This window comes from Syzygium oleosum, unplaced genomic scaffold, assembly GCF_021117445.2.
Source record: "Syzygium oleosum isolate NSW1041296 unplaced genomic scaffold, Sole_v2.1 Sole_v2.20, whole genome shotgun sequence".
NCBI lineage: Eukaryota > Viridiplantae > Streptophyta > Magnoliopsida > Myrtales > Myrtaceae > Syzygium > Syzygium oleosum.
Window position 1 is genome coordinate 3721547 of NW_026607504.1, and position 21206 is coordinate 3742752.

Genomic DNA, 21206 nt, shown 5'->3' on the forward strand with positions numbered 1-21206 from the left:
CGTGCTCAAATGAGTTCCGACGTCTAATCACAAAGACAAAGACAACGGTGAACGAGTGTGCTCGATGAAGAGGAAGACGAAGAAGAATAAAAGGGCTTTGAGGGAGGGAGACGGAGAGAGTTGTGTTCCACGGGAACTTGTGTCAGTAATTTCCTCATAAAATTTAACAAAAACTTACGGATGGTAAATGTGTCATGCACGTACTAGTTTGGAACTTTTGGTAACTCAAAAATTAATTTTGGATAAATTTATCACCGATATACCGATTTTAGTTTTTCGTAGCATTAATCCTAGAAGAATTAAATTTTTCTCGATTATTGTATTTTAATCTCTTAACCTTATAAATCTAAATAGAGCATACTACGGAGAGTTTAAATAAAATTGAATGTACGTAATTTCCCATATGTCCACAATTACAAAATGTTTAGCTTAGGAATTTAATCGTATTTACAGAATAAAAGTGGAAAACGGTTACTTGGAAAAATTGTTTCTAGCCGACGCGTCGTGCAATAATGCTTTTGTAATATCAAAACCATTCTTTTATTCATTTCAATTAAAATTACGGTGAGATGCTCGACCCAAGACACCTCTCGAGCATAACGTGGTGCACGACACGTCCAACATCGAGACGTATCATGTCACGTCAAGAAAATTGTGTTCTAACTCGTGTAAACTTTCGACCCCCCCAAAAAAAAACAAAGAAGAAAACTCGTGTAAACAGTTTAGCCGAAGTAAAAAATACTCTGGTAAATGAAATCGGTCACCAAAGTCTATGTTGGTATCTCTAAGAAAGTGGTATAGGCCCCACGTTGAAATTTTGTTTCCCGCGTGGATTTCGGACGACATTAATCATATGTTTTGTATGGCAATTCGATATCTTTATTTATTATATATATATATTTTTCCTTGCTTTGCCAGATATAAAGAAAAGAAAAAGAAGAAAAGATTTTTGAAAAATCCGGCTTCTCGACGTTCTGGATGGCCTCTGACGTGGCCAGACGCGAGGCACAGCTGGAGACAGCTGGACGGGACGACGTGGCGCGCCCAAGACGTCCCGATCGCTGACGACCACGTGAAAGGTGCGGGGGCACTCTCATTCCCTTGCGCCGACGGCGACTCCACGTGTCCCCTCCTCATTCGGTCAAACCAATAATTGCCCCGCGAGCGTCCCCCCAATATCCCCCACGCGCTCGTCTCCCACGCGCTCCCGTACTCTCTCGTCCGTCAACCTTTCCGCGTTCTTTTTTTCCTGTTTTTTTCTTTTCGGCTCGGCGGGCGCAAAAAAGCACCTCTTTTTGATCAATTTGAGCGATTAATAATTCAGGTTTAATCCAAATTGAACCTTCTACTTTCGGAGCGCGGAAAATAGGGAGGGCAAAATAAAAGATGCAAATTTGATAAACAACGTTTATACACATAGAATAATAATTACGGTGGTAAGCCAAAATAATCTTAACATGCGACGAACATATCGATAAATTATTTTTCGTCGAGATGTGATCATTTTCGCAGGAAAAATCGCATCGACAATGGAATTTCTCGAGTTAAGAGCCGGTTCGAGTGGTTTTCGGGATTTCGGCGAATGAAATTTGATTTTTATTCAAAAAGGTCGCCATCTCACGTGGAGGATGTAAATTCCATATCTTTTCTCCAAAAACTAAAGCGAGCGGCACAAGGGCCATGGAGAATTGCGTGTGGAACCGGAGCACGTTGACCACAAAATGATAGTCAATGCGAATATATGCTTCAAATTACTTTAGGTATGGTATGAGGAAAGAGAGATGAGTAATCATGTATGCAACTTGCCATTGCCGCGTCGTTCACATCACGCTACCGAATCGGACAGTATCCCGTTATCGACGCAAGTGAGAGTTTCGATTGCAGACTCCATCGCATCGAATAAGTTTTTGATCGATTGATTAGAATTATTTGGGTATCGAAATATTATCCAACATCGCTTGATAACGGGTCATCTACGCTATTCATATTCATACAATCTCGTTCCAACTATGAGGGTAATCTTCTAAAGCGACCGGCCGGCAATGGTCCCTCCGCCCTATCTCTTTCGCACGTGTGCGTCCGGATTCCTCGCTCGATAATTGAGTGAATAATTGGAAACTTTGTTCAATCAAGAAACGTGCTATCTCGATCCGATGAAATCTCTCGTTCGATTCGAAAGACACGTTTGCTTGGATAGGCTTTAAGCCCAATTGAAAAGGCAAAGGAATAATACTAATAATGAATGGAAACGCAGATCGCGCCAAGGGGGAGGTTGGAAATTGTCAAAAGAAGAGGTTCCCTTTTCTTTCTCTCCCCCCTTGTTCTTTCCCACCACAAAAGCTGTCCAAAACGACGTCGTCCTCAAGTTTTCGCGAGCGGTAGTTGGGAAGAAACGACAAGCCATGTCCGATTAAGGAACAATCAACGATGTTTATCGGAAAAATGAAATAATAAAAAAAATTCGAGAAATAAAAAAAAGAGTGTAGGAACGATCAGTCACACCCACGGCTTCTTTTTCGGTTACACCTATTTCCTAGAAACTATCTTTTTTTTGAGTATCACAAGCGATTTTTTTCTATAAAATTAAGTGCATTTTTCGGAATTTTTTTTTTATGAAAGATATCGTCGGCTGATGATATGATCCTTTGAGAGGACCTGAAGGGCGAAGACTTACATATCCAAATCGATCTTCCGTCGTCGGCGAAGTTGATAGCATAAGAAAGAAAGGGAAAACAAGAAACTTCGATTGTAAGATAATGATCTGAATAGAATGGTAGCCAATCACCGTGGTTGCCCCCTCAACAATCGGCTAGAATTTCACGCCTTTGAAATTACGGGATCTCGAATCCGTACACCAATCGTCTCGCGGATGACCCCGCCGATGACGCGGCATGCGATAACCATGTGGGAAATACTTTTCGAATCCAGATTTGGTTATGTGCGGTGGGCGTTGGGTCCAAAATTTGGCAGGGAAGTCGTCTCAATTATTGAAGCCGAGAAAGGTCGTTTTTATTTGCTAGCGAGTTGCGTGCAATTATGTCCCCGAGGACTGCACTCATTACTGATTTGCCCGCCTTGGCTTTTGCTAACGTCAGTTCTCGAATTGCTGGCTTCCCGCTCCGTCATTTTCAACATGTCTCGATCGCCTCTCCCCATTATCAGGTGATCGAAAGACGTGTGTCCCCATTGTAGCTCAGCTTCATTAACTCTTCTCTATTATTCGACGTCCCTATCGGAACGTAATTACGATTGTCTTGTGGCTAAATTGGACTCGCGCGACTCCATGCTATTAGACTTTTGTTCGTGACGCGGAAGGGAATGTAAAGAAAAAGCATAGTAAAGAAGTACGAAACTTTGAGGACTAATTAGTACTAGATAAATTAATTAATCATATGTTAGCAAAAATAGAACAAAAGAGAGAGGGAGTGCTATACGGAGCAAAAAAGGAATCTGGGTCATTTAGGAAAGGATAGAAAAGAGAGATGCAAGTTACTCTCGGTTTGATTCTAAAGTGAACAAAGGTTCTTTTCCCGTGTAAGACTAGATTCTCTTTTTGTACAATTATTAATAGAATCTTCATGGAGTCCAATTGAAATAGCGTCGTCTATGAAATTATATTCGTGCTTCGTCACTGTCCATTGCTCAGGTCCGTGTTATTCTCTTCTGCTTCCTATATCTCGCATTAAATCAAAGGAAAAAAATACCAAAGGCATATCTGACCTTTTCACCCAATGGCGATGTAGTCGAGCCGACTAGCGATGTCTATGGGTCGACCCAAATCCCTTTCTTGTCAAACACCCGGCGGCTCTCTAGCCCCGTGAAACCCTAAGCGGGCGAAGCCCATCATGGGTTTCTTAACCTTGCTTGGATTCCTCTTTTACGAGAAAATTCTCTTGCGAAGCTTCCCTCTTTTTATCTCCTGATATCTCTCGTTCACCGATTTAAGCATCGGAGGGTCCTCCTGAAATCAAGTTTAGCCAGACTTCCTTCGCTTTGCGGTGTGCAGCCGGGCCCAGTCCTCGAGCGGCTCATGACAGCCCGGTGGGATTTTTGTCTTGGGGTGTTTCTCGATACAAATATAGAAAAAAAAAGTAGATGATGATGAATTTAGGATGAGAGGAGTTAAGAGACGATTTATGTCATTTTTCGTTCTTCTTTTTCATCTAACCTTCCTTCGGTTATGCTCTGCCCAAAAAAAGAAACCCCTCCTCCATTCAAGGCCCAAGAAAGCTTGCATCCTGCAAATGTGGCCCAATACAAGGCAGTTGATAAGACTCCTTAATGGGCTGGGCTCAATGGGCCCAGAAAGCATTTTGTTAGTAAGAGAGAACCTTAAACTTATAATGTAAAAAAAAAAAAATTGTCTAGATTCATTTTTTTATACGTCCAAAAAAAAAAGATTCAATTTTTATCTTTACATTCATTCAAATTGGGACAGTCTCGTGTAATTTCGTCGTTATCGAATGCGTGAAGTACCTAAACTATTTCCAAATATATAAATACGATTACACATTGCTTCTTTAATTTTCATTAATCAAAAACATTTTTTTTCCATTTTCAAATTTGTTTCGAGTACAAACCAGAGGTGAATGCTAATCATTTCTTTAATCAATCCTAACTCGTGCGATCTAACTTCTAAGCACCTTAATTTAGTGTAAAATACTTAACAATCGCAGTATATCGACACATAAACTTACATATTTTTTTTAATTTTTTTTTGAAATTTAAATTAAGCAAAAGTTTTCTTTACTTTGTCTTGCTTTTTTTTGTTTGCAGAGAAATAAAATATAGCACGTCGGACTATTTTTTTTTTGGAGTTGTAGATTTTATTTTATTTTTTCTGTTCGGAAATTAAGAGGAATTCTTTCCGTTAGATCGCTGAATAAAATTTCTCGATCCTCTTCCCTCGTCAAAGCAAAGTTCAACCTAGCTCTGCTCTCTCTCAATGGCCACCCCGCCACTGGGAGCAATGCAGATGAACGCAAGCTTCGACGGAAATCCGATGGCCGCGGCGGCGCCGCCGGCGACGGACATGACGGGCATATGCTTCCGGGACCAGCTGTGGCTGAACAGTTACCCGCTGGACCGCAACCTCGTCTTCGACTACTTCGCCCTCTCTCCCTTCTACGACTACACCTGCAACAACGAGCAGCTGCGGTTGCGATCCATTCACCCGCTCGACATGTCCCATCTTTCGTAAGACGATCGATGCCTTACCGACTCTTTTGTCTTGCTTTTCCTCGTAAGCAGTTCGTGTCGGTAACGCCAATTGTTTGGATGGCACCGCCGTTTTGATGTGTCGATGTTTTGCAAACTGAAAGGGGTCGATTTGATGTTATGTGATTGGTTGATTGCGATTGTGCGTAAAAAGAAGAGCTTGGTGTTGCCAGCTTTTTTGATAAGTTATAGATATCCTATTAATTCTCGATGTATGGCGGTGTCTGGGGCGTAATTCCTCGTGTATAGAGAACTTGTTTCGGTCTTGTGACAGGCGGGAGGCTCCTCCTGGTGCTTGGCCATTTCCTGGTTGAGATGGCAAAGTAGCTTGAGATGCTTCGAATTGCCTTAGCTTTTTGATCCAATAAGTTGCACTGAATTAAGTATCTTTAGCCGGAAAAGTGCTTTTTTTTTTTTGCAACTTCATTGGGTTGCGCTGCGCTTTGTCGTGAAACGGCGAGAGTGCTCGTCAACTGTTAATTTGGCATCTGCCGATTTTCTGAACCAGTAAGGTAAACTTCGTTGCGACCTGTGTAAGAATGTTTCATGAGGTGGCGGAGCGGAAGGCCCGGGTCAGAGGCCTAGAGGGTTGTTCTCCATCCTCTTTGAGGGTTTAGATATAAATACCATCCTTTTCACATTTCTGAGGAGGGAGAAATTAGGGTGAATTAGGGGCTAGGGTCCGAGAGCTTCTCTTCTGTGTGCTCCAAATTTGGTTCAAGCAATTCTCTGCTTCTCCCTTGCCTGTGAATGGAGGCCCAGCGATCAGACCATGTAAATTATTGTTCTAATTTCCTGCTTTTTCGATTTTAATTTTAGTTCATCATCGTTCTGCTTGACATCGACGCTGCTGTGTGAGTACGATTCCTCTCTTTTATTGTCCGAAAATGATTGCGAACTTTTTAAGATGATGATTTCTGCTAACGCATCCGGGTTATTATGATCTCATTTGTCTGAATGCCAAGTGCCGGCATTTGTGTGAATAGGTTTGCCTTTACAGATAATATAACAGCTGAATGAGCTACTGCGCCATATTATCTCACAAAGGGATATCATACCTTTTCCTCATTATTTTCCAAATAATTATGACCGCCATTGCATCGGTGGACATATTTTTTGCTTCTAGGGTCCTTAGAACAACTGTCAGCTATAAATCAATGCATTCATTTGCCTCAATTTGTTGACATTGACATCGGGATGATTGAGATCTTGCTCTTTAAATACGAAATACATCTGGTTGGCAAGTTGCTGGAACCAATTATGATACAAGATGCTCTCATGATTGGAAAATGAGATTAGCGTTTGACTTTTTTCTTTCAGGAAAATGACGGGCATTGAATACGCACTGAGTGAAGTATTGGAACCTAACCTTTTCGTTATGCGTAAGCAAAGGAGGGATAGTCCTGATAAAGTGACACATATGCTAACTTACTATGTCTTGGATGGTTCAATATACCAAGCGCCACAGTTATCCAGTGTCTTTGCCGCCCGGATAGTAAGTAGTTACAACTTTTCTTCTCCTACTATTGCAACTCCTTAGGTTAGTGTACCATTCACGCGTCGGTAACTAATTTTCATATTACCATTTCAATGCAATGTGTAGAAAAGCAAGCCTCCATTGATCCTGGGTTGTTTCATTGTTTCTACTGGTTTATAGTCTTCTGATGGTGCCATCATACTACTGTACTTGCTATGTCTTCTTGATGTTAATTCGATAGGTGATGCCAATATCACTTAATTTGTTTGCACCCATTACAGGGGAGGGCTCTTTACTATATATCAAAGGCTTTTACCACAGCTGCCTCCAAGTTGGAGAAGATTGGTTATGGTACTTGAAATCCGTTCCCTTCTTTTTGTTACTCGTATGGTGATGGAAAAATAGTACTTAGTTTTGTTACTTATAAAATATGTTTCTGTTCATTGGAATCTGGAGTTATTTCAAGACTAGAAAGTGTGATTAGCATCAATCTGTGCAGCTTCATCTCTCTAGCACGAGTTATGACGAAATAATTCTGCTGTCATACCTGATGCAGTTGATGGTGAAGATGAGAGTTCAGCATCAGATTCAAAGGTCACCAAGGAGACCATAGACATCAAGGAAGTTAAGCGGATAGATCACATTCTTGCAGCACTACAGCGCAGGGTAATATTATATATACTTGATATCTGCTGAGGATCTGTGAGGTGAACAATGAATGTACTAGTGAGAATGTGGTAATTAAAAGACAACCACTAGATATCTTTGATTGGATCATGCTCTTGTTGTGGTTCTGTTGTAGAGCGAGAATATGGTAAAGATGGTCAAGAGACCATGACCATCTTTAGGATTGTAATTGGAGCTTGTTCTCTAGGATGCTGGCAATTGGCTTTCTTCGGACAATGTTCTGAAAAGAAATCTACTATGAATACCCCGATTCTTGTATTGCAGTATGTTAGGTCTTCCTACGATCTGGCACTGTTGTCATAAGAAGAAAAATAGATAAGTACCATCTTCGAATCTCCGTCCAAACAGTCAATTCTAGAGAGAACCAAAGGTTTTGTTGTTTTGGTTCACTCCTATTTCAGAATTATAATCTAACTGCTAACAGAGTCTCTTTAATTTGGTTTCTGATTGTTTCCTCTCTAAATGTTACATGCAGCTACCACCAGCCCCTCCGCCGCCACCATTCCCCGAGGGCTATACTCCACCAACTACAGAAGCGGAGAAAGGTGCAGAGACTCAGCAAGCAGCAGAATCAGTACCTCCCATTGATCCCATAATTGATCAAGGCCCTGCTAAACGGATGAAGTTTTGAAAAATGAAGAGCTGTGCTCCCAGATTGACATCACATAGAAACCTCGGAAGAAAAGCCATTCTTGTGACCATCAACTGAACCACACAATGACTTGGGAAGAGGTCTGTTAGAGTGAGCCGCTCAGCTCTTGCATTAGACAAAAGAATGCACAAGTCTTGTTGGTTTCATTCTTTGTTTTATCTTGTGTATTCGTTGTATGGTGGATCAACTCGACACAAGCTCAAGTTTTAATTTGATCCATGGAGAAGGATGATGAATGGTAGTCGCTCACCAGTTCACATGCCAAGGGTTTAGAGTTTAGACTGCAATTCAACAGTAATAATGAAAAGTTAGCTCTTTCCTTGATATTTACCAAATTTCCTGGATCTATAATTAGTGTTTTTTCGCCATCTGAGTCTTTGAATTGTTGTCGAATGACCAATTATATCATCATTCCAGGCTGAAGAAGAAAGAGATGTCTCAAGATCGAGCCGGGCTTCACATGATGGGCCCATCTAAAGCCCAAATAACTTATTGGGCCTATATCGAGACTTCCGTCAGAGGCCCATAAAAATTATAATTGGGGCCAATTGGCGAATTAATCATGGGCCTAATAAGAGAAATTATGCAAAGAGAAAATTATTCAGTAGTATCAAAGCGTGATATAAGCAATTGACGTATAAGCAATTGACGTAACACGCATATATCTAGTCAGATCCACTCACGGATTGACATGTGACGACCGTACTATAATTAAATAAAATTATATGAAAATATGACCATGCAAGCCATAAATGCAGGGGGTTTTTTGGGAAAAAAAAATCGAATGCCCTCCCTTCATTATGAGGAGAGAGACAACCTTTGTGCTTTCAGATGGACTCCATTAGAGAAAAGCAAGCCTCTCTTCCATTTTTGCTTCGAAACCTCTATTGAGTACGGTCTGAAGGTGCGCTCGAAACTAACGAAGAGCATAATTTGATCGCCACTCAACCGATGCTTCACGTTGTTTTATTTAATTATAATGTGTTTATCCAGGAGCTGATCATACTGAATATATGCATGGCATGTTTGGCGCGGTGCTCTGATACCACTAAATATTTCTCTCATTTGCGACGGACATTCAACGACAACAAACGGGCTCGGATTGAGTTGGGCTTTTGAATAACTGGATCCATCATGAGATATCACTTTGTCTAATATGAAGCCCAAATGATGGGCTCACATGGCCCATGATTCGGATTAGGCCCATTAAGAGAACGATGGGACTAAGTTCGGAATGGGCTGGGCTTTTGCATAACTGGATCCATCACAAGCGTTTACTATTTCCGACATTCGGATTATATCCAAATATCATAAAGTTTAATAAAGTTTTGGTTCATATTCCTGGAAAAAAAATAGACTTAACCTTGGCAGGCGATTTTCTGGAATTTTTTTTTAAAAAATTGGTATTGTTTTAGATGTAAAAATGTTCGGTTATCTCGCTTATTCGAAATCCTCAAGGGGTGATTAGTATTCCTTATTTTGAGCACGTACCCTTGAGACCAACTAAGAGATGTCGATAATGAGATCAATCCTGATGTACTCGACAGGGTGCAATAATGATCGTAACTCGCGCAGTGACATATTTTGGATGCTCTCGATTCATTTTTCGTCGGCTTAATTAGTTATGACAAAAGAAATTCTTGGGTTCAAACCGGGTGGACTTTATAGAGTGAAATGCATGTCATTTCCATGGAAAATCGGCAACAAGAATACATAAACCTTTCCTTATCAAATGTCAAATTTCCTATTTTAATTGGTTTGGGCCAATAGCTTTCGTGTCAAATAGGAGAGGAAAATGAACCTGTAAATGTAAAAAAAGGCAATGGTCAAGCATAAGATTCAAGAGAGACCATCAAACGTAGGAGCCCGCAACAAGGACACATGCCTAATTCCTTATATCACCGAGACCCCAACACAGTTCACTTCAAGAGGCATCACAAACTGGCATGACTGATAAGAAAACTACATTCCCCGGCTTATTCTCATCAGTTGATACATCCCTTGATAGGCAGTAAAATGATAAGGACGATTTTGAAAATTCCCGATGCAACTTTAGAAAAGACGTTCATCAGTTGCAGTTACATGAGAGTTCAATGGTGGGGTTAATGAAACTGGGTGACCCACATCACCCTAACTAATCAAAGAGCTGGGAGGATAAAGACACATCTCTTTTAAAATACTCCTTAAAGGTTTGATCGCCATCGTAGAAAGCAGAAACCACTTGATATGACCCTAGCAGAAGTCTGGGAAATCGTTTGCTGAAATATCTCTCAAAACCCACAGGAGTTGGATCGAACAAGGCCTGCCAGAGGAAATACTGACTTAATACTTGGTATCACAAAATTCATACCAGTCATAATCTTCATATACCACCATACCATTATGTTTTCTGAAAGCTAATTCCTATGAGTCCAGTAGTTCCTAGTTAATCTCAATAGGCCTGCAACAGTCTCATAGTTACACGTTGCCTTTGCCTCATCCAAAAGCATTCCATCTACGTAGCTTTTCCAGTTCTTAGAAAAGACAAGAAGTTTCATTCAATGCCTGAACAAAACAGGAATTGGCATTGTTCGACATTGACGTTTGTGCTGTATCGGACACGTGACTAAGAAACTCCATCCTTGCCTTTGGAGACCAAAAAAATGGATGCATAACCACCTGGGATGCCATCATCCTGCCAGCAATCAAAACCATCACAAATCTCTATAAGCATCACAAATTCATAAGCATCAAATTGAGCATTAGCTCAATGAGAGGGGATAATACTCTCACCTATCCCCAGCAAACCGGGATAGCAATGTGTCAATCAAATCATACGCTTCCTTGTTCCACTTCACTGAACTCAGGTTTCTATTGTTCAACTTCATATTATTGTCGCGCTCAAAAAGGGAACCGTACGCGTGATGACCTCCAGGCAAGTAAACAACAAACATCCTAAGTAAATATATCAGTCTCTTTGGTAGGGTGTCGATCGGTCAAATACAATTTAGGTGCTTGCCACCCGAAACTTACACGACTTGCAAGACGAAAGATTACTTTTTTCAAATACAGATTAAGGTCTAGACGCTAGCTGTCGAGCACTTACTGGGAGTCATGTTTCCTAGGCATTTGTCATGGTCGAGAGGTTTTCTGACACCGAAAACCGTACACCATCAAAGAATGCTCGTCCAAACCCTAATGGAGTTTCCGGAACATTCCCAGGGATGGGCAAAACGGTAATTATGTTGGGTTCTAGAGAGTTCTCGGCATAAATGCCAGGAGATGGTAGACGGGTACGATGCGATCTCGGCCACTCGTCTAGAAATCGATCAATGGTTGTAATCCGAGATCCTTTACTATATAAATGGGTGTGCTCCTTCTGATTTGAAGCATCCAAACAATAAGAAGCATTTACATTCTTTCTCAGAGCTTCTCTCTTTATATCTTCTCTCTACGATCCAAGTGAGTGAGTAAAGGCTTGGCCTAGGCGTTCTAAGGCGTTCCAACGCCAACAATCCAAGGGGTTGTTCCCAAACTATCAGCCCATGACACGTGCCTTGTGTCCATGCATTTCGTCATCTCTACATCTGAAGGTTTTGCAACTAGACCCTTAGATTCAGCGATCATGTTGTTTTCTCGTCTAATATCCCCGTGAATTACATTGAGCTCGTGCAAATGTTCAATTCCCAGAACAATATCTCTGTATCATTAAACAAGTAACATATTAATTTGCTGGATTAGGACAATAAAGCCATATAGACATATGTAAGCTTACCTCATCAACTTTATCAACGTCCACGACAGTTGTTCGCCATGCATCCATAGCATATCCCTTGCCCTGTTCTTGATACTAAAAATTTTCCTCTTGTGTGCCAAAATAGATGGCATATCAGTATGTAAGATTCTATAATCTGACGAAGCCGAAAGGGCTTCAATCAGATCTTGTAGGCGACATAAACACAGTTCTTGAACCATGTATTCATATCCCTGTAATGGGAGAAAGCAAAATTGTGAACAACATTTGAATGTTGTCTCCCAGATAAAATATTCAAAACCCTTTTATCAATGATAATCAATGCCACAGGTTGCCTACGATAGGAGACTCTAAAAACAGTTGTGCCGTTTCTTCCTCTTCCAATTTCATCAAGGACCTTGACGCACAGCAAATTCAATATGAGAGCATCGCCGGTACCGAGACCCCGCATACTACTAACCTGTCGCCCAAAATCTCTTATCATCCCCCAACAACACTAAATGCTTCCTCTTCCGTCATTTTCTTTGTGTCTGGCGAATTTTCAGCCATGGTGTCTTGTTGGGCAGAGCAATCTTGGATCAATGTTTCAAGCGAATTTTCAGTCATGTATCAACCCAACAGCATTGAATGCTTCCTAAGGATCCCCTTTCCGGCGAATGATAAGCATTATGTTTCTATTTTTCTATTTTAGAAATAAGTTTGGAACAAAAATCCGTTTGATAATGTAATTTCATTTTTCAAATTTTGGAACAAATTTTGATTTCAGAAATAGGTTTGGAAGTAAAAATTTTATACCTTTTTATTTCTGGAACAAAAATAAGAAATTCTTCTCATCGTTCGCCTCTGCTACTAGTCGGTCGCCTATCTATCACCATCGCTGCCCACTTGCCTCTGCTGTTCGTCGTCCGCCGGCCACCGTCTCTCGTCGCCGCTCGCCAGCCGACCGCCTCCTGTCGCCCTCCTCTTGCCGCCTCCCCCCTCCCGCCGTCGGTCATCGCCCACCTCCTGTCGCTGCCCGATGCCGGCCGCCTCCAGCCGCCGTCCTCCGCATTGGCCGCGTTGCCGTCCACCGCCGCCTCCCCCAACCGTCCGCCGCTCACCTCCCACCATCACCGTTCGCCCTCCTCCTGCCGCCAGCCGTTGCCCGCCTCCCGCTCCCGCCGCTACCTGACGCCGGCCGCCTCCAGCCGTTGTCCTCCGCACTGGCCGCAGTGCCGTCTGCTGCCGCCTCCCCCCGCCGCCCACTGCCACCGTCCGCCACGGCTATCCGCTCACCGTCCACTCGCCGGGGGAGAAATTTTGTGCTGTTATCAAACAAATTTTTGTTTAGGGAACAAAAATTTTGTGTGATTATCAAACGTATTTTTTTCTCAGAAACTCGTCCAAGAACATAAATAGAAAATGCCAGAAATTGATTTCTGAAACAGAATGGTTGTCATTCACAGCCTTAATGTCCGAATATGATTGCGAACTTTTTAAGATGATGATTTCTACTAACGTATCCGGGTTATTATGATCCCATTCGTCTGAATGCCGAGTGCCTGCATTTGTGTGAATAGGTTTGCTTTTACGGATAATATAACAGCTGAATGAGCTACTATGCCATGTTATCTCACGAAGTTATATCATACCTTTTCCTCATTATTTTCCAAATAATTAAGACCGCCATTGCATCGGAGCACATATTTTTTGCTTCTAGGGTCCTCAGAACAACTGTCAGCTATAAATCAATGCATTCATTTGCCTCAATATGTTGACATTGACGTCGGGATGATTGAGATCTTGCGCTTTAAATACGAAATACATCTGATTGGCAAGTTGCTGGAACCAATTATGATACAAGATACTCTCGTGATTGGAAAATGAGACTAGCGTTTGATTTTTTTCTTTCAGGAAAATGACAGGCATTGAATACGCGCTGAGTGAAGTATTGGAACCTAACCTTTTCGTTATGCGTAAGCAAAGGAGGGATGGTCCTGATAAAGTGACACATATGCTAACTTACTATGTCTTGGATGGTTCAACATACCAAGCACCACAGTTATCCAGTGTCTTTGCTGCCCGGATAGTAAGCGGTTACAACTTTTCTTCTCCTACTATTGCAACTCCTTAGGTTAGTGTACCATTCACGCGTTCGTAACTAATTTTCATATTACCATTTCAGTGCAATGTGTAGAAAAGCAAGCCTCCTTTGATCCTGGGTTGTTTCATAGGTTCTACTGGTTTATAGTCTGCTGATGGTGCCATCATACTACTGTACTTGCTATGGATGCCAATATCACTTAATTTGTTTGCACTCATTACAGGGGAGGGCTCTTTACTACATATCAAAGGCTTTTACTACAGCTGCCTCCAAGTTGGAGAAGATTGGTTATGGTACTTGAAATCCGTTCCCTTCTTTTTGTTACTCGTATGGTGATGGAAAAATAGTACTTAGTTTTGTTACTTATAAAATATGTTTCTGTTCATTGGAATCTGGAGTTGTTTTAAGACTAAAAAGTGTGATCAGCATCAATCTATGCAGCTTTATCTCTCTAGCACGAGTTATGACGAAATAATTCTGCTGTCATACCTGATGCATTAGATGGTGAAGATGAGAGTTCAGCATCAGATTCAAAGGTCACCAAGGAGACCATAGACATCAAGGAAGTTAAGCGGATAGATCACATTCTTGCAGCACTACAGCCCAGGGTAATATTTATATATACTTGATATCTGCTGAGGATCTGTGAGGTGAACAATGAATGTACTCGTGAGAATGTGGTAATTAAAAGACAACCACTAGATATCTTTGATTGGATCATGCTCTTGTTGTGGTTCTGTTGTAGTGCGAGAATACGGTAAAGATGGTCAAGAGACCATGACCATCTTTAGGATTGTAATTGGAGCTTGTTCTCTAGGATGCTGGCAATTGGCTTTCTTCGGACAATGTTCTGAAAAGAAATCTACTATGAATACCCCGATTCTTGTATTGCAGTATGTTACGTCTTCCTACGATCTGGCACTGTTGTCATAAGAAGAAAAATAGATAAGTACCATCTTGGAATCTCCGTCCAAACAGTCAATTCTGGAGAGAACCAAAGGTTTTGTTGTTTTGGTTCGCTTCTCTTTCAGAAGTATAATCTAACTGCTAACAGAGTCTCTTTAATTTGGTTTCTGATTGTTTCCTCTCTAAATGTTACATGCAGCTACCACCAGCCCCTCCGCCGCCACCATTCCCCAAGGGCTATACTCCACCAACTACAGAAGCGGAGAAAGGTGCAGAGACTCAGCAACAGCAGAATCAGTAACTCCCATTGATCCCATAATTGATCAAGGCCCTGCTAAACGGATGAAGTTTTGAAAAATGAAGAGCTGTGCTCCCAGATTGACATCACATAGAAACCTCGGAAGAAAAGCCATTCTTGTGACCATCAACTGAACCACACAATGACTTGGGAAGAAGTCTGTTAGAGTGAACCGCTCAGCTCTTGCATTAGACAAAAGAATGCACAAGTCTTTTTGGTTTCATTCTTTGTTTTATCTTGTATATTCGTTGTATGGTGGATCAACTCGACACAAGCTCAAGTTTTAATTTGATCCATGGAAAAGGATGATTATTGGTAGTCGCTCACCAGTTCACATGCCAAGGGTTTAGAGTTCAGACTGCAATTCCACAGTAATAATGAAAAGTTAGTTCTTTCCTTGATATTTACCAAATTTCCTGGATCTATAATTAGTGTTTTTTCGCCACCTGAGTCTTTGAAGTGTTGTCGAATGACCAATTATATTATCATTCCAGGCTGAAGAAGCAAGAGATGTCTGAAGACTTGATTCTATACTAATGCTTCTGTACTCTGTCTGTTTGAATCAGATTTTTGGACGGCTGTCTTTTGGTAGCGATGCATTATTAGGAAATAAACAGATAATTATGTCTTGCTTGATAAGAATATGATTATGTGGTCCTCATGAAAACACACTAAACTGGGGGAACAGCCCGAAGAAAGTGTGGTTTTCTTTTTGCTCACTGAACCAACTTCTCTTCTTTTTTCGGCATTAAAGAAGCAGAACAGGGTGCACTTAACTGCAGTATGCATGCTGTTGTTCGCAAACAAAGTGTTCTAAAACAAATTGCGGAAGCAGATTGATGCAAGATTTCGCGACTGAGCTATCCCTCACAGTTCATTTATAACAGTTGCGAGAAATAATTGGCCTATTTCAACACATCAAGAATAAGTATCTAATTGGTTCTACAAGTTAATTTCCTTATCTGTAATTTCCCCCTCTCTCTATTATGCCCTCCACATTTTCCCCCCATTGATCTGACAGAGACACTGAACCTTTGCCATTGGAAGGCAGCTAGATTGAGGCGTCAATGATCTAAGATGGAATAAAGGGTCACCTTCTAAGGTCAAAGACCTTCAATCAAAGGCCCTCAAAGAGATTTTTCAGACTATAAGGGCTCGAACTAGAATGAGTGCCATCTCCACTCCATATCTGATGTGCTACTTGTTCATAAGCCCTCTCACTTAGATGGAAAGAGTCCCAAAACACATGCTCACTGGGACTCTTGCACAGCTCAAACTCCTTCACTATCCGCTTCCCTCCACAGCTGAAGACTCCTCTGTATCTTCCTGTTCCACAGCATGCCACTTTCCCTGCCTTGAAACCTTCATCAAGATGGAGAAATTCCACCATAAGGAAATATTTGCAGCCAATTTGTTTTTAAAAGAAAAAGAAAGAAACTGTCTGATTAGTACTCCATTCTAAAGAAAAAGAAAGTTCTTTGAACTACAACTATCCTTCAGTTAATTCTTTGAAACATTCCGGTATGCACAAACTTTAGTTGCATGTAAGCAGTCCATGAGCAAATCAGGATTGGAACACTGGGTACAATGATTCTCACCGTATCTGTGGGGGTGATTCATTCTCTTTCTGAGATTGCTGTTGAAGTCATAGAGGGAATATTTGAAACCTACGAGCTGATGCTCAAGTTTCACTAGGTGTTTAGAGAGAGCATGATTGTGCAACTTTGCTAGTGATGAAGCTTTTTCCAAGCACCTCCCTCTCTTCTCTGCTTTGATTATCCTCATTCCTGGAAGACACCCCAATGGAGGTAGGTTGATGAACCCAAATTTTCTTCCCCCTATTCCATATATCTCCTGACAAATTTCACCACAAACCGCTCTCTCAGTCCCACCACACACACACCCAAAAAAGAGAAAAAAACCATTTCCTGCATTGCTACATTAATACCTACTATAAGTCAACAATTTAAATCTCCCCAGAACCTCTTCTTCTGTGAAACTCTTTATGTTACAGGAAAAAAGAATTGTTTGGTCTAAAATCAGCTATTTTATGCTAAATTGCTTTTCAATTTCCTAAGATCAAATCGACCATTCGGTCGTTCATCGATAGACAGTTGATTTCGGATATGGTGGTCACGGTAGCTCCTCCGGACAATGAGGAGGCAACTCAACGTACCCCCGTAATAAGGAGTTGTTATGATACTCTCCACCAAAGTGAAACCGATGCCAAGCACAGTGTCCCTCGTCAAATTCCAATCAGTGCTACCTCACCAACCAAGCTATCAACTACCAAAAGGGTGCCTAAAGGAGATCTAGAATTGCCAAGCTCTAGCAATCAGAGAAAGCAAAATTATTGCACCTCTTACTTTGATAACTGTTGTCAAATTGCCAATCACCATTCCCACATACTCCGATTTGGAGTAAGAGCTCAGGATGGTGGAGTTAGTCAAGAAAGGGCTCATGTAATCATTACTTCCTATGCTGAACATGTAAACTCCTCTTGATATTGTCCACTCTGCTTTGCCTTTGCCCAACTCTTGTCTCAATTGGGTCTCTGCCTTCTTGAAGTAACTCAATTGCGTTTTGAGATCAATCACCTGAAAAAGAAGAGAAAGTGAGTTAGGACATGTAATTTAGGCATTGAAAAGGTGAGTGGTTGTAGATCTTTCCTTGAAGGAAGTGGCTGCACTGTATTTTCATGGACCCACGTGCTAGTAATTTATCAAAAGCTATTGCCAAACCGAGTCTTAACCACCGGGGGTGAAATGTAAAATTAAAAAGATTCGTATGAACATGTGCCTCATACTTAATGAAAAGAGATTCGATTTTTAAAATACCAAGTTACACATGCATCACCAAAAAAATGTCGTGTGAAAATCTTAAACTTTTTCAATTAATTTTCCTAACGAGTGCCTCGAAAAACTTCTTTTGCCAAATACTTATTATATCCTAAATGTGCGTAAAATAAGTCCCTCGACCTTGGAACGATTGACAAATCAAAGTAATCAAACCTGTGGACCCACCCTTCATCGAACCAATAAAAAGAAAAATAAACAGCAAAAAAAAATGGCAGGCTAAAAGTCAAAACAACAGATTCCACAAATCGCAAATGGCGCCAGAAATCGCCCTTTTGTTTTATTGACAGTCGCCAAGCGCAGCGCGGGTTCACATTCAGGACAAGGAAAAACCCCAGCAATGAAGCCAAAAACTTTCAAAAAAACCAAAAAAAGTTAAACGAATCGACAACATGTGTGTCACGACCATTACCTCCACATTGGTCTAGTGAAAAAAGTGCCGAGGATGAGGCGAATTTAACAGTAATCTTGATCTCATCTCTTGTGGTTGAGACCAAAACCCTAGTGGGAATAATCAAGAATTTGACCATTTACGTACCGACCCTTGGAATGTTTCCACTAGAGCACCAGCGCCTGCAGATGCAAAGTTCACTCCATACCTCCATTGTTGGACCCCAGGTTGAAGATACGGTGGAATTAATGGCAGCTCTGCATACTCTGCTGCAACATGATGCAGACGAAAAGAACCCAATTTCCTTTTTTTAATGTAAAGAAGTAAAACCAGGTGAAGCATTCATAGTACATGATTAGACAGGAAGGTTAAGCCAAAAGGCAGACAGAATATTTGTTGGTTAACCAGAAATTGCATTTGGACAAAAGAGAAGGACATGGAAACACCCACCAGGGAAAAAGAAGAAAGAAAGGACAAGAAAAGGGTATATTCATCGTGTAGAAATAATTCATAAGTAATGCGACTCTCGTTACCAATGAAATCTGACACCAAGCGGCCGTCCGAGAACCGCCCGGTCGGGGACTCGAAGTAGGTCTCTCCATAAGGCCAGAAATCCGCCCGGTCGAGAGTGGTGGTGTTGATGTAGTTGTTGTTGCCGGCGTCGAGGAACGAGTCGCCAAAGATGAAGAGAGCTCCGCGGTCGGGCTCGGCGCGGCAATCCGAGGTCGCGGTCGCGAGGAGGAGGAGGAGGAGGAGATGGAGGGAGAGGTTGAAGAAGGAGGAAGTGGTGAGGCCAGCCATGGCTGACTTCGGTTGCAGGTAGTGCCTTTGTTTATGTTGCATGTGTTTTGGTTTTGCTTGTAGGGGCCTATCAAAATGTACATGCTTTCAGACTTCTCTGCAACAGGGGTTCTTTTAAATTATTTTGTCTTTCTGCATCGTGTACTCTGTTTCACTTGCTACCTGAAAAAAATATTTAGATTAAAATCGCTTTTGAATCCTTAATTTTTTCCAATAAATGCAGATCTGAGGTTTGATTTCACTGGCGCCAGAAGTGTCTGCATGAATTTAGTAAGTCAATTATATTCTGACTGTGCTTGGTCAGAAACTTTTCGTATTTATAAATGGAGCGAAATAAAAAGCAAGCGAAAGAAGAGAGGATCGTATAATTTCTACGTGTATCGCAAAGAACAGTACATGGAGTATGTGTAAACTTCACAAGATGACTATCTAACACAATTATGTATTATAATGTCAGATACAATCAATTGGGCACGTGCAATTAAGGAAGATATATGCATAATCTTGCAAGATGTGAGGAATTGAAGAATTAAGGGAGTATATTGATAGTAACACGTAATATTTTTTATTTTTTATTTATTTTGGTGTAGACAACGATATCATTGACTTAGCTTAGTTGAAAATAATTAAGGATTAATATCACGAAAAATCCCAAACTGGTACGCCTGTGACAAATTTACCAAAAACTAATTTTTTGACCACGAAAAACCCCAAACTGGCACGCTTGCGATAATTTTACCCCAAACTAATTTTTTTATCACTAAAAACCCCAAACTGGTACATCCGTGACAATTTTACCTCGAACTAATTTTTTGATCACGAAAAACCCCTAACTGGTACACTTGTGACAATTTTACCCTAAACTAATTTTTTACCACAAAAAACCCAAAACTGGTACATTTGTAACAAATTTACTCTCCGTTAAATTGAATTAATATCATGAAAAATCACAAATTCGTAAACTTGTGACAAAGAGAGGAATAAAATCCTAAACTGGTACACCCATCAACTACCACGTGTCATCAAACTCAGCAATTTGACAGGAAAATTTAACGGAAACTAATAGAGGGTAAATTTGTCACAAATGTACCAGTTTGAGGTTTTTGGTGGTCAAAAAATTAGCTTGGGGTAAAATTATCACATGTGTACCGGTTTAGGGTTTTTCGTAATCAAAAAATTAGTTCGTGGTAAAATTGTCACGGAAGTATCAATTTTGGGTTTTTTGTGATAAAAAAATTAGTTTAAGGTAAATTTGTCATAGATTTATCAGTTTGAGATTTTTGGTGGCATTAATTCAATAATTAATTATTTTCTTTCCAATTGAATTTGTTTTTTTTTTGGCGTTAGAGAATGAGACAAGGGAGCATGGGAATCTAGAGAGCTATTGGCAAAAAATATAAAATTCCTTTTGCTCTGGTTTGCTAGATCGAGAGAATTATTTTTAGGGTACGGATTTCTATGGTTTTTTGATGATTGAAATGCAAGGTCTTGGGGGTTCACCACTTGATTTTGGATCTGACCATTAGGGTTCGAAAAACCAGACAATTTGTTAATTGTCCACCTTTGGGGGTCTCAAAAAACGTGCCCTTGTTTTGGAGTCTATTAAGTTTCGAGAGACAAGTGGATGAATCTAATAACTTTTTGAATTTTTATAATGTTCACTATCGATACAAAAAACTTTTTGAATAGTTGCAGTCGGATGAGTTACATGTAGATGAATGCGATTCACGCGATACTGATCCTTTTTTTACGAGAATTTTGGGGCCTAGATCTGGAGCGCCGGATTGATTTGAGGGTTGTTGATATTCGAATTGGGTTGCATTCATGAGAAATCATAAGCAACATGTATCGATCCGTTCTCTCCAATTGAGACCGACTAAGATTCGTGTTGCATCCGTAATTGAATTGATTTTCACAACGTTCTTACACGTGAATAACATCCCTCGAGGTATAATTTGGCATTGAGTCTTAACCAACTTGGCTAATTTCTCGAGTTGCATAAGATAAATCAAAAAGGTCGAGAAGAATACATTTAGCAAACATAACTTATCAATTCATGGGAAATCTTTAGTCGATAAGTAAAAATTGTCCACATCAGCACCGGCA

At 40.8% G+C, this 21206-nt stretch overlaps 2 protein-coding genes and 1 long non-coding RNA gene across 3 annotated transcripts; 2 read left to right on the forward strand and 1 right to left on the reverse strand.

Moving 5' to 3' along the window:
- The first annotated feature begins 4873 nt into the window (after window positions 1-4873).
- Window positions 4874-8274, forward strand: LOC115666592 (mediator of RNA polymerase II transcription subunit 6). Its single transcript, XM_056320452.1, has 5 exons — window positions 4874-5196; window positions 6538-6712; window positions 6976-7045; window positions 7251-7360; window positions 7857-8274. The coding sequence occupies exons 1-5, from the start codon at window positions 4946-4948 to the stop codon at window positions 8010-8012; spliced, it is 762 nt and encodes a 253-aa protein (XP_056176427.1). The 5' UTR covers window positions 4874-4945; the 3' UTR covers window positions 8013-8274.
- A 6196-nt stretch (window positions 8275-14470) lies between these two features.
- LOC130140614 (uncharacterized) lies at window positions 14471-15371 on the forward strand. The gene is made up of 2 exons (XR_008818624.1): window positions 14471-14849; window positions 14955-15371. It is a non-coding gene; the product is annotated as an uncharacterized LOC130140614 (long non-coding RNA).
- Window positions 15372-15846: 475 nt separating this feature from the next.
- LOC115683709 (GDSL esterase/lipase 5) lies at window positions 15847-19215 on the reverse strand. The gene is made up of 5 exons (XM_030608298.2): window positions 18833-19215; window positions 18447-18568; window positions 17420-17650; window positions 16652-16907; window positions 15847-16415 (listed from the first exon to the last, which is right to left on the reverse strand). The coding sequence occupies exons 1-5, from the start codon at window positions 19140-19142 to the stop codon at window positions 16171-16173; spliced, it is 1164 nt and encodes a 387-aa protein (XP_030464158.2). The 5' UTR covers window positions 19143-19215; the 3' UTR covers window positions 15847-16170.
- Window positions 19216-21206: the final 1991 nt, after the last annotated feature.